Source organism: Podarcis gaigeae, assembly GCF_964106915.1.
Source record: "Podarcis gaigeae genome assembly, chromosome: 4".
In the NCBI taxonomy this organism is placed as follows: Eukaryota; Metazoa; Chordata; class Lepidosauria; order Squamata; family Lacertidae; genus Podarcis; species Podarcis gaigeae.
In genome coordinates this window covers 33,729,009-33,743,638 of record NC_139677.1, presented here as the reverse complement: position 1 = coordinate 33,743,638, position 14,630 = coordinate 33,729,009, and the positions used below count along the sequence as shown (strand labels likewise).

Sequence of the window (14,630 nt, the reverse complement as noted above, 5' to 3'; positions counted from 1 at the left end):
GGGTTCCCATCCTTGATTTATATTGAGAATATTTAATTTAAATGTATATTACTATCATACGGAAGCAAATCCAGAGTTACAGTTACTACTGCTGGTGGACGGCGGGGGAGGAGGCAGAGAGAGAGAGAGAGAGAGTCAACATTATTGTATACATTTCACATTACCTGCAAAGCCCTAATCCGATCGGAAACATTTTCCTGAGAAAATACTCGAATTGGTCTAGTTGGTTCTTGTGCAGTCTCAGGAATGAAAATGCTCTCATGCGACAAGGCTCTGCTTCCCATAACACCTTCGTGCATCCTAGGAGAATACAGAACAGAAACGAAAAATGCATGTGTGTCAATGTTTGGCCTTCATAAAATAGCTTTGAAAAAATGAAGCATATTCCATATGTTAAATTGAGTAGCAGTGTTAAGGGGGCAGCCAAAGGAAAACTGCCCAGCTGCCAGTATATCCCACAAACAGATAGGGACAGCCAATTCCTTTCGAAAACCAGCTGGAAAGGGATGCAAATGTAGTGGGACAAACCCAAGAGGTGTGACCTAGGACCTTGAGCAGCAAAAGTACTGGAGAATAACTCTGCATTAATTCACTGCAATGCCTGTAAAACAACAGAACCCAGACTTGAAATCCAGTCTATCTTGCGGCAATGCAAGGGATTCTGAGTGCAAATCTCCAATTATGGCCTGCAACTGTTTCAGGAAGCAATGTCCCTACTAGAGTTCATTGTATAGGTACCATTTTGTCAAGCCTTCTTGTGCTTGAGACACAAGGCACACATTGCCATCCTTCCTTAGTAGGTACACAGGAAGCCACCTTATACCAAGTCAGGCCATTGGTCCATCTAGTTCCGAATAGTCAACACTGACCGGCAGCAGCTCTCTATAGCGTTCCAGGTAGATGTCTCTCCCAGCACCACCTGGGACCTTTTGCACTCAAAGCAGGTGCTCTCTAGCAATGAGCTATGGCCCTTCTCCACCATCACTTCCTTCCTTCCTACAGCCAAGCCCATTCAGAAGTTTTGTAGCATCTGAGATTATGCTGCTGATTTTCATTCCTCATAGCCTCTGCTTTGCAAGTGATCATTTTTTACGTGACATAAATGTCTTCCCACTTAGCAATCACATCTGTTGAAGGGAAATTGGGGGTGGGATTCAGCTAATGACTCCTATCTGCGGAAGCCCTACACAAGGACTTCCACTTGTACATTGGGGTTTCTCCCCACTCCTCCCCCCGCATGTTCCTGAAATAGGCTTGCAGGAGGTTAGGAGAACAGCATGCCAGGGGAGGAAGGTGAGGATCAGTCCCTCCAGCAAGCTGAAATGCTTGCACTGATGGAACGATCAGAAAAGCATAGCACAAAATGTAACTTTCCTTAGAAGTCTTATGCAAGGACACTCAGAACACCAGAAGCAAGGTCTTGCTCTTTAATGAGTATGGCGCTGAATACCAAGACAGACTGTATATTCAGAGAAAATGGAATTTTATTTCTTTCAACAATTTTTATACCGCTTGGAGGCAGTAAGCTTCCGAGTACCAGTATGACTCTGGAACTTGAAAAAAGACACTTCTTTGTTATACGTAAGCTGTGGGGAAGATGGGACGCGGGTGGCGCTGTGGGTTAAACTAAAGAGCCCAGGGCTTGCTGATCAGAAGGTCGGCAGTTCGATTCCCCGCGACAGGGTGAGCTCCCGTTGCTCGGTCCCTGCTCCTGCCAACCTAGCAGTTCAAAAGCATATCAAAGTGCAAGTAGATAAATAGGTACTGCTCTGGCGGGAAGGTAAATGGTGTTTCCGTGTGCTGCTCTGGTTCACCAGAAGCGGCTTAGTCATGCTGGCCACATGACCCAGAAGCCATACGCTGGCTCCCTCAGCCAATAAAGCGAGATGAGCACCGCAACCCCAGAGTCGGTCAGGACTGGACCTAATGGTCAGGGGTCCCTTTACCTTTACCTATGTTCCACACAGGTAAAAGATAAACGAACTGGGCAGCGATTTGGCTAAGCAATGCTGCCCAGGATAACGCCCAAGACAACTAAGAACTTATCTCTATGCTTTTGCTGAGGACATAAACTAGTTTGTGTTAAGGTTCCTCAAAATTAAGAACTAGATTAAATGCTCCTACAATAAATGAAGATGCTATTGAAATGGATGGACAGAAAATATAAATGTGTATGGGAACAGTCACTTTTCTCTCAATGACAGCTAAAAATATGTTCAGTGAAACAATAGGTGGGAAAGGAAAATCTGCTATATAAGGAAGGGAAAAAAATCCTGTGCAAGTTCAGTGTATTTGAGATCATTGGAGAGCAGCTTAATCAAAGAAAGAATGCCTTCTCCGAAATGCAAAGAATTTGCACAGAAAATTCTCCAGGACATGCAGAACCACCCTGGAATGTTTTGCTTGGCTTGGCAAAACTCCTTTGGCCTCACCTGAGATGAAACTTCCATGCTGGCTTTGAATTTCAGTTTTCACAAAATGCCGCGATGTCCTAGGAATGATGGGGCTCTCTAAGAAGCTTTGCTAGTCTCAGCTTCCCTGAAAATTCCTCTACCCAAGGGCAGAACTTCAAAGTAACTTTAATAACTCTAATTACAGCTTCTTTGTAGTACTTGGAGGTTTTAAAAACTGGAGATGCAGTATTGATTTTTGTGAATGATTACAATTATGCTCTTTTCTATACATTTAACAAGAAAGCATTTTCAATACTGCGGCTTTGGGATGTCACAGGTTTCCTACAAGCCAACGGTAAACAAAGCCATTCAGAGTACCAAGGGCTTTTTGATGTTGTGGTTTGGCAACCCCTAGTGGGAGCCTTGTGTAACGCAATCTTCATTAGCACCGGAAAAGACTGCAGGTATTTATTTACAGTGCACAATTCCTAAACGGCAGTGCTAGGGGCTCAACATGCATGGGAATCATACCCTCCAACCTTAATACTATAATCCCTAATTTCATATGCAAGTGCTCTGGCAGCTCAGTGGAGCAGGCAAAAGATTTCGCTCATCTGCACTCTTGTTCTATTATTACTAGGTCATGATTTGGGCCTTCGATCTTACTTGAAAACAGGCATTTCTGTAGCCCACCATAGGCAAATAAGGAAAGACCAATGCCTTTCTAGCCCGGCCTTCTGTTCCCAAACTGCCCAACCAGATGCCTATAGAGAACTCACAAGCAGGATACAGTCATAAAAAGCACTCTTCCTGTTCATAGTTCCACAGCAACTAGTATTCGGAGACATTCAACCTTTGATGCAAACATAATCCAGTCACTGTGACCAGAAGCCAACAATAATCAATTCCTCTTTTAAAACCACCCAGGTTGGTGGCCATTGCTACATCTTGTGGAAGTTCACCTATGGCCAGCGCAAAGCAGTACCTCTTTTTGTCTGTCCTGAATCTGTCACCTGAACCTACGTCCCAACCTCCTAGTATTATTATTAAAAAGGTTATCCCTACTTACTTTTTCCAAATAATGCATCATCGTACATACCTCATATCACGTCCCCAACTTTAGCATGCCCTTTCTTAAGCTAAGCCCTGCCCTCAGACACTATAACCTTTTCTCGGGTTAAGTACTTTGCTTCAGGATGAGAACAGAAATCATGCTCCAGCAGCACGGCAGCAGCAGGAGGCCCCATTAGCTAAAGTGGTGCTTCAGGTTAAGAACAGTTTCAGGTTAAGTACGGACCTCCGGAACGAATTAAGTACTTAACCTGAGGTACCACTGTACTAGACAGCACAGTCCCGAGATTCCTTCCCTGGTTAGTCAGAGAGTAGTTTATAACCTTCTCCTGATAGTTCCCTCTTCCTTCCTCTTGTACACTGGAGCTCTAATGTTTAGATCTTATAGAGGAGATAAACCTGTGTCTGGGTGGCTCTACTTGGCATCTCACATAGAGGACCATGTGACCAAATGCATAATAAAAATTCCTTGCACAGAGAAAACTAAATGCCAAGGAGAAAAGTTCCAGCCTAACATTTTTACAGGTAGAAAACGAAAGCTTTCTTTGGCGAGGGGGGAAGACAGAGACTGATTTAAATAATATAGCTATTTGTAAAGATTTTGATACAATCTTAAGTAATGGCATCAAAAATATGCGCCATGTTTTCTTTCCAATGGCACTGTAAGATATGTTAGACTGAGATATAGTAATTTGTCCATAGCCATTAAGAGAGCTCTCCAGTTCAGCTATGTCACTGTGACACTCTTATTTTACAGTAAGCCATAAATCATCAAGTATGAGCCAATTATACCCACTTCGCTCTCCCCCACTCACCTGGGGGGGGGTGTTTAGAAATAAAATATTATTCATAAGCCAAAAGCAAACATTGGCTTAGCATCCTGGTTTACCTGAAGCAGGGAGGAGCTAAGCATGCAATAAGCAGAAAAGACTTCCTGTGGCATGCGATTGCTGCCTTCCCCCCTTCTGAAATTTATTTGCAGCATCCCCAATATTCTCAAAGGAAGTATGCAACAAAGGGTCTCTTGCAGGGGTTAATCTATGAAAAGTTACCTGGGTTTTCCAAAAGGAAATTCGTTGTTTTGTGAACAAGCTAAAGACAAGTTTATAGAGACTTACTCAAGCTCATCTTCAGAATCGTAATCTATATGCATAGACTGTGAAGCTGTGATGTCACTTGCAGACTGGCATTGTTTCAGACTACCACTTCCTGAAGGTGATAATGTCTCTTTCCGTTTTCTTTTCCCGAAGAACTTTTTGATAGATTTAAACTTAGACTTCTTCTTTCCTGGGAGGGAATAAATATTAAGGGAGTCGTAATTATTTTTAGACAGTGCTATTATTATTTATTCATCCACACATGTCATCAAGAAGGCAATCTCCTCCCGTCCCCCCACCGCCTCAGCTTCAGTTGTCTTTTTCCACCAATGTTTTATTGAATGTACAGATATTTGTATCCACACTGATCCCACCGTAATACTATTACTGTACTGGTTTAAACGAATTGTGAGTATATAAGGTACCAGTACATTAAAAGGGGGGGGGAAGACTTGCAAGAAAGACTACTCTCTAGTCGCTGCCAATATCCTATTAACATTTAATGTAATAAGACTGTGAAGTATAAACTCAGTGTTAAATGGTAGATGCAGGGAACAGAATTAAATTACAGTCCGGAAACTCAATGTCTCTCTTCACTAATCACTGAAGAGCAGGGCGGCCTTGTTACCAAATGACGTGAGTAATTTAAAAACACAGAAATAGCTTGCTGAGGTGGAAAACCCGCATGCTGATATTCTGAATGGTAATTATGTTACCAAGTGGCACTTTCCATGTTAAAACAAGCATCAAGCAGTAATACTGAAGTGTAATGCTAAGCTACATGCCGCAGAAAGGAAGCTTAATCAAGAAAACGTTTTCAGGCCATCCACCTTCGGATACAAATGGGTCTTTCGCCATATGAAGCAAATTCTGAAAGCTTTTGCAGGAGCTCCCAAAGAGGGCTATTTTACTATTTCCATTTAGGACCCCTGCCAGACCTAATTTCACATGCAGGCCAGAGGTTCCTCACTCCTGATTTAGAATGTTTGTTTTATTAATATGCAAATATACAGATTTGACCAATGAATTGATTAATCATGCAAACTTTCAACAAATATTCGCTGATTAAACTAGAAGACAGCCCTAGAGAACAAAAGCCAAAGAGAAAAACTTAAATCATTTCTGTAATAAAAAAGCTTCTCTCAAACGTAACATGAAAATAGGCCTTTTACCTGAACCTTCCTCGCCAGATCCTTCAGCCTCTGGGAATTTGATATCCATGACCCTTGTGGAACTGGTAAAGCAGTCACTAAATGAAAAAAGAAAATATATATATTTTCATCAGAATATTATCTAGACTTGTTTGATATTGGATCTAAGGTGGGGTGCGAAAGTTTTGGTCCTCCAGTTGTTGTTGAGTTGAAGATTCCATCATTCCTATCCTGACGGTCAGGGAAACAATTACAAACGATCATACTGTGAAGATGATAATTAGTTTGGGTGGCACTGACAGCATCACACCTTGAAGATTTTAACCTAAAAGATAGACCCACATAGGCAGCTTCACCTGATTATGCAAGGCCCTTCTCAAGATTTAATTATTAATCCTTTGATACTGTTGACCATGAAATCAACGGTGACTGAGCACAAGATCTTGTAGCAGTTTGCAGAACCATGCTTGAATGGTTCTACTTGTCCCTGACAAGCATACCACACTGGGTAATGACGGACATCTGTTTGTGCCATGCCTAGCTCTGACCAGGTGTCAGATGCTAAGTCCTTGGTGTATGAACTAGATGCTCTGTTGATCAATGACCTTGAAGACTAAGCAGGTTCTCATGGAACCAAAGCTTAGGATCACCTTGGTGGGAGCCCTCCTGAAGACCCCTTCAAGCCATCAGATAATGTAGTGCAGCCACCCTTCAGTCCTTGAGAACATAGGTGTCAAAAGACCTGGGTCCGGGCTGAAGAACAATAACATTGCATGCATCTACATTTTGCAGCTTGTGAGTAAGGTGTCCACTCATGAGTAAGCACTCCCTGGAATTCCTTTGCTACCTGCAGGTGGAATTTGGGTGTTGTCTAGGAGGCTCCACTTAAGCCAGCCTTTCAGTTGCCAGAGGCAACACAGGTCTCTCCTCCTCCTTGCTGTGTTGTACTTTGCTTGTGCTACTGAATTTGGACCATCACCTGACTTAGCCTCTGGGTCATGTTTTGGACAGAGATTGATTCCATGTGTCTGACCTTGGCTTGTTGAGACTCCACTGCATCTTAAACCCTGTTCTCTTGGGTAAATGTTTTGTCAGAATGCTTTTTATCTTCTAGGACTGAGACCCTGGTCCCTGAGGACACCACCTGGAGCATGACAGCTCATCACCGTCCTGGGACCTTCAGGTTGGCTTCACCTCACAGTCCATCCTGTTTGCCTTCCTTCCCAACAGGATTTCAGAACAAACAAGGTCTTGCAATCACTGCGTATATTTGATGGTAAAATGTTAGAAGCAAACAAGCAAACAAACAAATGGAGATGAATTTTAACAAGATTAAAATAAACGCCCTCCAAGGCTACAACTTTAATCATGAGCAGGGTTCAGCTTCCTGCTGCTCTACAAGTAAGCAGTATCACTTTAGAAAGCTCTTTTCAGACCATGAGCTCATCTAATTCAGTATTTTCCACTCTAACTCACAGTGGCTCTTCAGGGTTTTAGACAGGGTACATTCCCAGTCTTACCTGGATGTGTCTATTCCAGGTAAGGGATTAAATCTGGGACCTTCTGCCGGCAGATAACTCTGCTGCTGTTTCTATGGTTTATTCTCCTTGATTGCAAGTCTGCAGCGATGTTCATGGAACCTAATAGTGCAAACTGGTGTAGAAGCAGGAAGCTGAGATGCAATGGTCAGTGACACTGTCCACGAGCTCCGCCTGGTGAAAAGGCTTCCTCTCTTTACATATGAGATGATGGTATTTTCTATACTTCTTCACCATGAGGTTAAACTACTGCAATTTGCCCCACTTAAGTCACCCTGAAACACTGCAAGACCTGCTCACTTAGGGTAACTTTTAGGAAGCATGATTAAATTGACTGTTTACACTTTAATATAGTAAAAAATTATTCTCTATGTGAAAGGTTCTCATACTATTCCCCCTTCAAGTTTTAATGGATTATGTATTGATGATCTTAAAAGGGTATGTTTAAAACAAGACTTTGGAAGAATACTTATTTTGGTTCTGCTTGAACCCATTTTAAAAAAAGGTAAATTTCATATTTAGCTTTCTGATTCAGCAAATGGTCAATATGTTCCCCAGGCAAGAGCACAAACAGGCTTGATATAAATAAATACAGTGAAAGGTCAGCGTTTGCTAAGTTATGAAAACAAATTAGATCCTATGCATTTAGGTATGTCCACCCCTCCTTGATGAGTAAAGATCACAAACAGAATACTCCCTTCTGTATTACTTCTGCAGAAATGAATTGTTTGCTTAGATTTATTCTCTGTTATAAAAGACTCAAGGTGAGTAACAGCAATTGTGCAATTGACCTGGCTTTCAAGGCCTGTAACAAAGAACAGTGCAGAGTTAATACTAACTCCTCATTCTCTTAACCAGGGTTAAGTTTATCAAGAGTGGGCTCTGGATCTTCAAGTTCACCTTCTCCCAGCCCCTTCCCCCTTGGGCATTAATTGCCACTCCTCCCTTCATCCATAGCCCTAAATTCCAATGAGGGCTTACATCTCTATCACTATTAACCAAGGCAATTGGTAGTTAACTTTCCTCATAGCCTTGGTTTGCAAACCCAGTTCAAATTCTTATTTGAAAGATGGGTTAAGATGGAAACCCTAGTTAGCATTAACCATTGGGTTGGTCCTCAAAATTAATTCTTACAAATGCTCAAGAAGATGTGCATTACCATATCAGAAGTATCTCCTAAACATTCCTGGAAAGATCCCACCAACTTTTCTGAGGGGCAAGCGGAGAGCACCAATTAGTCTTCCACCTTTGTTTCTGTTTCCATAGTCAAAAAAGGATCCCAGAGCAGCTTACGAAGTTGGGGTTTTTTAACAGTCCCTGCCCACAGGCTTACAATCTATGGGTGTGTACACACTGCATGATCATGTGCATTCAAGTGCGGGATGCAGGCACATTTTCAGGTTGCTATGCACACAATGCCACTCCCATCGCTGTCACACGCTATTTGTCAGTCGAAAGGGCATTCTGCTGGAACGGTTATAACCTGCTGTGTGCCAAGAATGTGCTTCTCAAGCACATGTGTACACAGATAACAACACACTGTCAGGTCACCACCACCTATTGGGGCAGACCAACTCATGTTGTAGGTGTGTTCCACTCCCCCTAACCAGGCTTAACTTGCCTATGAATGAAATAGGCAAAAGAGGAAGCGGTGCAGTAACTTAGCTGCTTCTGTATACCAAAATATAGATCCTCTGTTTACAGTATCTTGACACACAATTTTACAATCATACTCTTTTGAAAGACTGTGGAAACACCAATTGAGGGGAGGCGAATAGAGAGCACAGCTGCGTACTAGTTCGAAAACATGCCCACCTGTGTGTGCAGACTGTGGGATGTATCATCACTGAAGCAGTCAAATACAACATTTCCTGTTGCCTAGAGTGGACACGCAGAGGAATGTTGCTCCAGACAAGGGGGACTTCCTATCATACTTGCTCTGGAGCCTCCTCCCCGTATGTGACCAGGTAGATGGGTGTGACCCTAGCAGACCCTATAAAAGAGCTAGCCATGCATCCATCTTCCTCTTTGGTCCTCTTTTGCCATCTCCCGTTCTCCTGGCTCAACATTCCCACACAGACAGCAGCTGCTGCTTTAGATGATGTCATTGCGTGAAGGTGTGTACAACTGCTCTTGGCTATATACAGAAGTGCATTGTGAAGAAACGAGCCCTGTGCATTTCAAAGGCTACATGTGCACACCTTAAGTCAGTTTGGCTCTGCAAGAGAGCTTCGCTTCCTAGAGGGGCACAGTCAAACCTGACTCAGGAGTTCCTGCATATCAGAAACCTATGCCTGTCTTACTAGCAGATCCACAGGGGCTTATAAAGGACACCATTATAAATAACAGAAACAAAGGAGAACCAAAGATATAGAATGGATGTCTTATGATTTGGCAATCATCCTTCAGAACGAATAATTGCAATGAGTCAGAATAATGTTCCACCTAGCTCAACATCTTGACAGTGACTAAATTGATTTAATTTGCACAGGCAGGGAAGGTTTTACTAAGGAGCAGGGGAGAAGTAGAGGTAAGATCCAACCAGGACCTTCTCAGCTCACTGGCCCAAGTTGTTCTTTAAAGCTCAGATTGCTGACAAATTCCATCCAGTTTGGCCACAGCAATGCTATGGTATCTGGTTTCCTCCAACCATCTCTTGGTCCCCTCTACCCCACACTTTCATAATGCAATCCTACACAATGTTTACTCTAAAATAAGTCCCCTACCTTCTACAAAACCTCCTCTCAGTAGGGATTTCCCACAAAGAATGGGTTGGATACAGAGTTGTATGGAGCAGAACTCCACAAATTGGACACTTGTGTTTTCACCTATTCTTCCCTTGCAGACCTTAGAAATTGACTCCAGAGATAGGGGAGAACTCTGGAAAACTGTAGGAGGTGGCAACGGAGGCTGTCATAGATGCCATCTCATGACAAAGATTGTGGGTGCCCACAATGTAAAGGACCAGGAGGAGGAGGAAGAGGAGGAGCCAGCAGAGGTAGACATGGCGGCTCCTCCTCCCTCACATGAAGAAATGGGGACAGTGGGGAACAGATTCCCTTTTGTCCATCGACTTGGGGCGGTGGCCCCCACAAATATATTATTGTGGGTGCCGAAGCAACCACGGCCCCCCGGAGTTGGCACCAGTGAAGGTTGTAGAAGGAAGGGGAAATCAGTGGAAATTATCCTCCCCACCGCCTACTGCCAATTGCAGGAGTCTTCACTACATCCAAATTTCTTAAAAGAAAGGAACGAACCTTTCTGTTTGCATAACTGCTGGTCTGGATCTAAGTCATTGTATTTAGAGAGCACTTATGTCAATATTTCAAATTATTTTCTTTTCCCATGTTTCCATACACTACAAAGGTACAGGCTACAGCTATACCAGAAGGCACTGAAGTCTCCCTTGCATGGCAAGGTAGGTATTACATATCATGACCTTGAACATTTTTTCATTTTTAAAGAGATTTTAAAGGTGTTAATGGTTACATTAATTAGATCTTAAAATAAGATAATCAAGGAAGAAAGAGCAGAGAATATACTATTACTCTGAGATTTCTGCCTCACAAACACTGAACAACTACTTCCACAATTTTACAGGAAAAGCAACAAATTACTATGTTCTATTTGCAGGGTATTTGGGGGTTGGTGGAAAGACATGCGTTAGCGTAGCATGGAATATCAGAATATCTGAAGCGTTGCAGTTCATCAATATTCTGCCATGAATCCATTTCTCACCTCACCTCAGCATCTTGATTGCCACAACTTTGCTTGCCCCCTCTGCAGAAAGTTTGACCCCACAGTCACACGGAATGCTCTGACAGAAGGAAGAAATGTATGCAGCTCTAGTACTGAACCTCCTCCTTAGTCATCCCTAGGTTGCAACGTGAAAGGAGTAAGAAATCAAGTGTGCAACAGCACAGAGCAACAGTCTGAAATGGAACTTAGAGAGAGAGCACACTGTCCCCACCGTATGTGGTTTTTTTCTAATGCCTAACAAGCGTCTGTGCCCCAATACTATAGACACACAGACACTCACGATCTAGGAAGTGGAAACACAGGTAGTAAGATCCGAGCCCACTGAAATCTCCCCAGGCAGCACAGTCCACTAACTTTAACAATAACCACTATGTGGTAAACACATTCCCTCATCTCACCAACTCCCCGAGGATCTAATGCAAAGCAGAACAACCCAGAGCTTATTAACCTGTAACTCTATGCGAAAAGATGCATCAAACGTTTCTGTGTTGCATCACTTCTTCCACCTGCTTCATTCCCTCTTAGAAACAACTCTTGACTGCTTTAGCCCCTGAATACAGCTTGTAGACCATATTCTATGACACACACATATACACAAAAACCCTAAACCTTTCCCCATCCTTCAACAGAAACCAAAACCACTTATATTCAAGGTAAACAAGTGATAGCAAGTTTGAAAATTAAACTAGCCTTCTGGCACCTTAAAGACCAACAAATTTATTTCCACATACGCCTCTACAGACTAGAGTCCACTTCATCAGATGCATGAAGTGTTATGAAATGAGGCCAGAGAAAAATGAAATGTATAAAGTACAGAGACTGTGATAATAACACTATCAGTGACTGTTTTAGACTAACATATTCACTCTAATTCAGTCTATACAGTAAGTCTGCAACTTATGCACACTTGTGTGCATTCAGATTTACGTACTTGGCAATAATAATAATAATAATAATAATAATAATAATAATAATAATAATTTATTTATACCCCGCCCATCTGGCTGGGCCTCCCCAGCCACTCTGGGCGGCTTCCATAGAAACCAAAAATACAGTAAAATATCACACATTAAAAACTTCCCTGAACAGAGCTGCCTTAAGATGTCTTCTGAATGTCAGGTAGTTGTTTATCGCTTTGACATCTGCTGGAAGGGCGTTCCACAGGGCGGGCGCCACTACCGAGAAGGCCCTCTGCCTGGTTCCCTGTAGCTTTGCTTCTCGCAATGAGGGAACCGCCAGAAGGCCCTCGGCGCTGGACCTCAGCGTCCGGGCAGAATGATGGGGGTGGAGACGCTCCTTCAGGTATACTGGCAAAGTAATTGAAAACAAAAAAAGGGGGGCAGAAAGGGGATGGGCATTCAGGAAAAAAGATTTTGGCAATCCCATCCACCATTGAACCCAATGTATTTTGACTATATGTGACTTTGGCTTTAGGCGCAATCCCTGGAATGTAACCCTCATGTAAGCTGCAGGCTTACTGTATACATATTTTTTTAAACTCAGGAATTGAACATGAAAAAAAAAAAGTATTTTAGAGACAAAAAGCTCTCCGATATTTTTAAATCTAGCTCAATTATTGTTGGTATAAATATTTCAGTTTAGAAGGAGTTCTATGTAATTATCCTAAAAACCAACAGGTGTTCCTTTTATGAACACTTTTTAAAAGGGCACCATACCACATTTTTCATGGAAGTACGGTATTTCCTTCATTGCACCTGTATATTATGTTTTGAAGCTGTTTCCCTATTCACCCTATATTTAAAGAGAACAAAGAGTAGTGCAATTCAGAGAAAACCTAAGACACACCTAAGTCCCATTGAAACTACCGGGACTTAAACACATATGGATATGAATGGGATTTAGGCATACCTTGTAAGATTTACAGGACTACACCCAATAGCATTTTCTCATATTCATGAAAGTTAGCTAATCATACCAGTGTAGGAAACAAGCAGCAAGGGGAAAAATAAACAATCCAACAGTACAGTGAAATTCTAAATATACAGGCAGCCGAAGGAGAGATCAGCAGGAAGCAGAATGGCAGGTAACAACAAAGGATGCATTTTAAAGTTCAGTCCTCTTGTGAAAAGAGTTAGGTGCATTTATGGTGCCCTTTGTAACAAACCTTTTTTTTATTTCCAAGAGTACAGGTTGTACCGTTGTGAGAAAGATGTGCTGAGTGGAAAAACTGCTGTTGCTATTCATGCAAGATCAGTCTAGCATCCCAGTTATCCTCCTATAAGCAAAATGGGGGCAGCCAGAAAGTCTCATCAACCTTTTCCAGCAAGTTCAAAGGCTCCTTTCTCCTCTTCCGAAATTCAAAACTGCCAGGGTTTTTTTTTCTTTCTCTTGACACACAAGATGCTCTCAATCTCTCAGATAGAATACGGGTCTCAGCCTCCACCCTGGCAGGTAGGTGTGACCTGGATTCTGAACTGGTCTTCCCTGCCGATGAATTAGTATCAGCCGTTAGCAGTCAAGCCAAATCTAAAGGCAGTTTGTAAAATGGCAGTACTGCATGGTCCTACACAGTATTTTTTAAACTCTTTTTTGTTATCGGCATGCATTACTACCCACTTTTAACTTCTTTGATGGTCCATCATTATGCATTTTTTAACTTCTTTGAACATTATGTCGCCATTTCCACTTCTGAAGAATATACACATATATAGCCAAGGATTTTTTTTCAGCAGGAACTCAGTTCTGACATCTCTCAGGTGGACACCATTGCCATTAAAAGAGAACAAGGGAGGCGTTTATGGTGAGCATATATCACTGCATATAGCAGGAGCTGACACAATAGTCATCTTATGTGTGTAGCAAACTGCCAGAGGCATAAGTAGAGCATCAGACCTAAAACGGATCACATTGCCAGAGACTCTCACGCACTATTTAAACACAATGTTCCCTGTTTTACTGAAGTACTGTACAAATGTTTTACAGCATATATGATTTTTTTTCTGAATTAAAAATTGGAAGTATGCTTCATTCTTACACAGCTGGGTAATTTCAGAGGGTGTAGAAGTCAGAATTAGCCACCTTGAGTGAAACCAATCTGCGGTTTCCAGATGAGTCACTAATCAGAGGGTACATGCTGATTTGTGGGAGAAAGCTGTAAAGCTCAGTGATGGGATGCCTGCTTGCATACAGAAGGTTCCAGGTACCTCCAGGTTAGGGCTGAGAAAGAAACCAATCTGAAACCCTAGAGACTTACTGCCTGTAAATGCAAATAAACTGAACTAGATCAACCAATGGTATAATACAGCTTCTTAGATTCTTGGAAAGCAGCAAACCCACAACAGTGGATCATGCATGGTCTCCACTGAACAGAGGCTATCCTGCTGCATCTCTGCTCAAAGTGATTGACCAAACCAGCTACACTTGACATAGAGGCCGAATGGAATGATGCAGTGCCAGATCTGAAGATCATACAGAGATGCAACACAATTTCATCCTGTGGCGGTAATTTGGAATCACAGGAGCCTCTGACGTAATTGGATACTGTTAACAGCACACTTGGGGAAGTCCACAAACCAACAATAATAAATGGGGGGGGGATCTAAATCCTGAGATTGCACAGAAGACAGGGTGCATAGCTATATAATGGTCTTAAGCTAGTTG

The 14,630-nt window shown here is 42.4% G+C and overlaps 1 protein-coding gene across 6 annotated transcripts in view; it reads right to left on the bottom strand.

Moving 5' to 3' along the window:
* Positions 1 to 14,630, bottom strand: part of CRACDL (CRACD like) — a 56,355-nt gene that overhangs the window by 25,712 nt on the left and 16,013 nt on the right. For 5 of the 6 annotated variants that reach the window (XR_014563491.1, XM_083735484.1, XM_083735483.1 and 2 more), the window contains exons 2-4: positions 5,734 to 5,810; positions 4,583 to 4,751; positions 165 to 300 (exon numbers count right to left, since the gene is read on the bottom strand). Coding sequence is in view for 5 of the 6 variants with exons in the window: in XM_083735484.1 (XP_083591610.1) it covers positions 165 to 300; positions 4,583 to 4,751; positions 5,734 to 5,782 (354 nt within the window). In the remaining variant the exon portion in view is untranslated. Of the gene's footprint in view, positions 1 to 164; positions 301 to 4,582; positions 4,752 to 5,733; positions 5,811 to 14,048; positions 14,166 to 14,630 lie in introns of those variants that run through there. The other variant, XM_083735482.1, reaches the window with a different exon arrangement.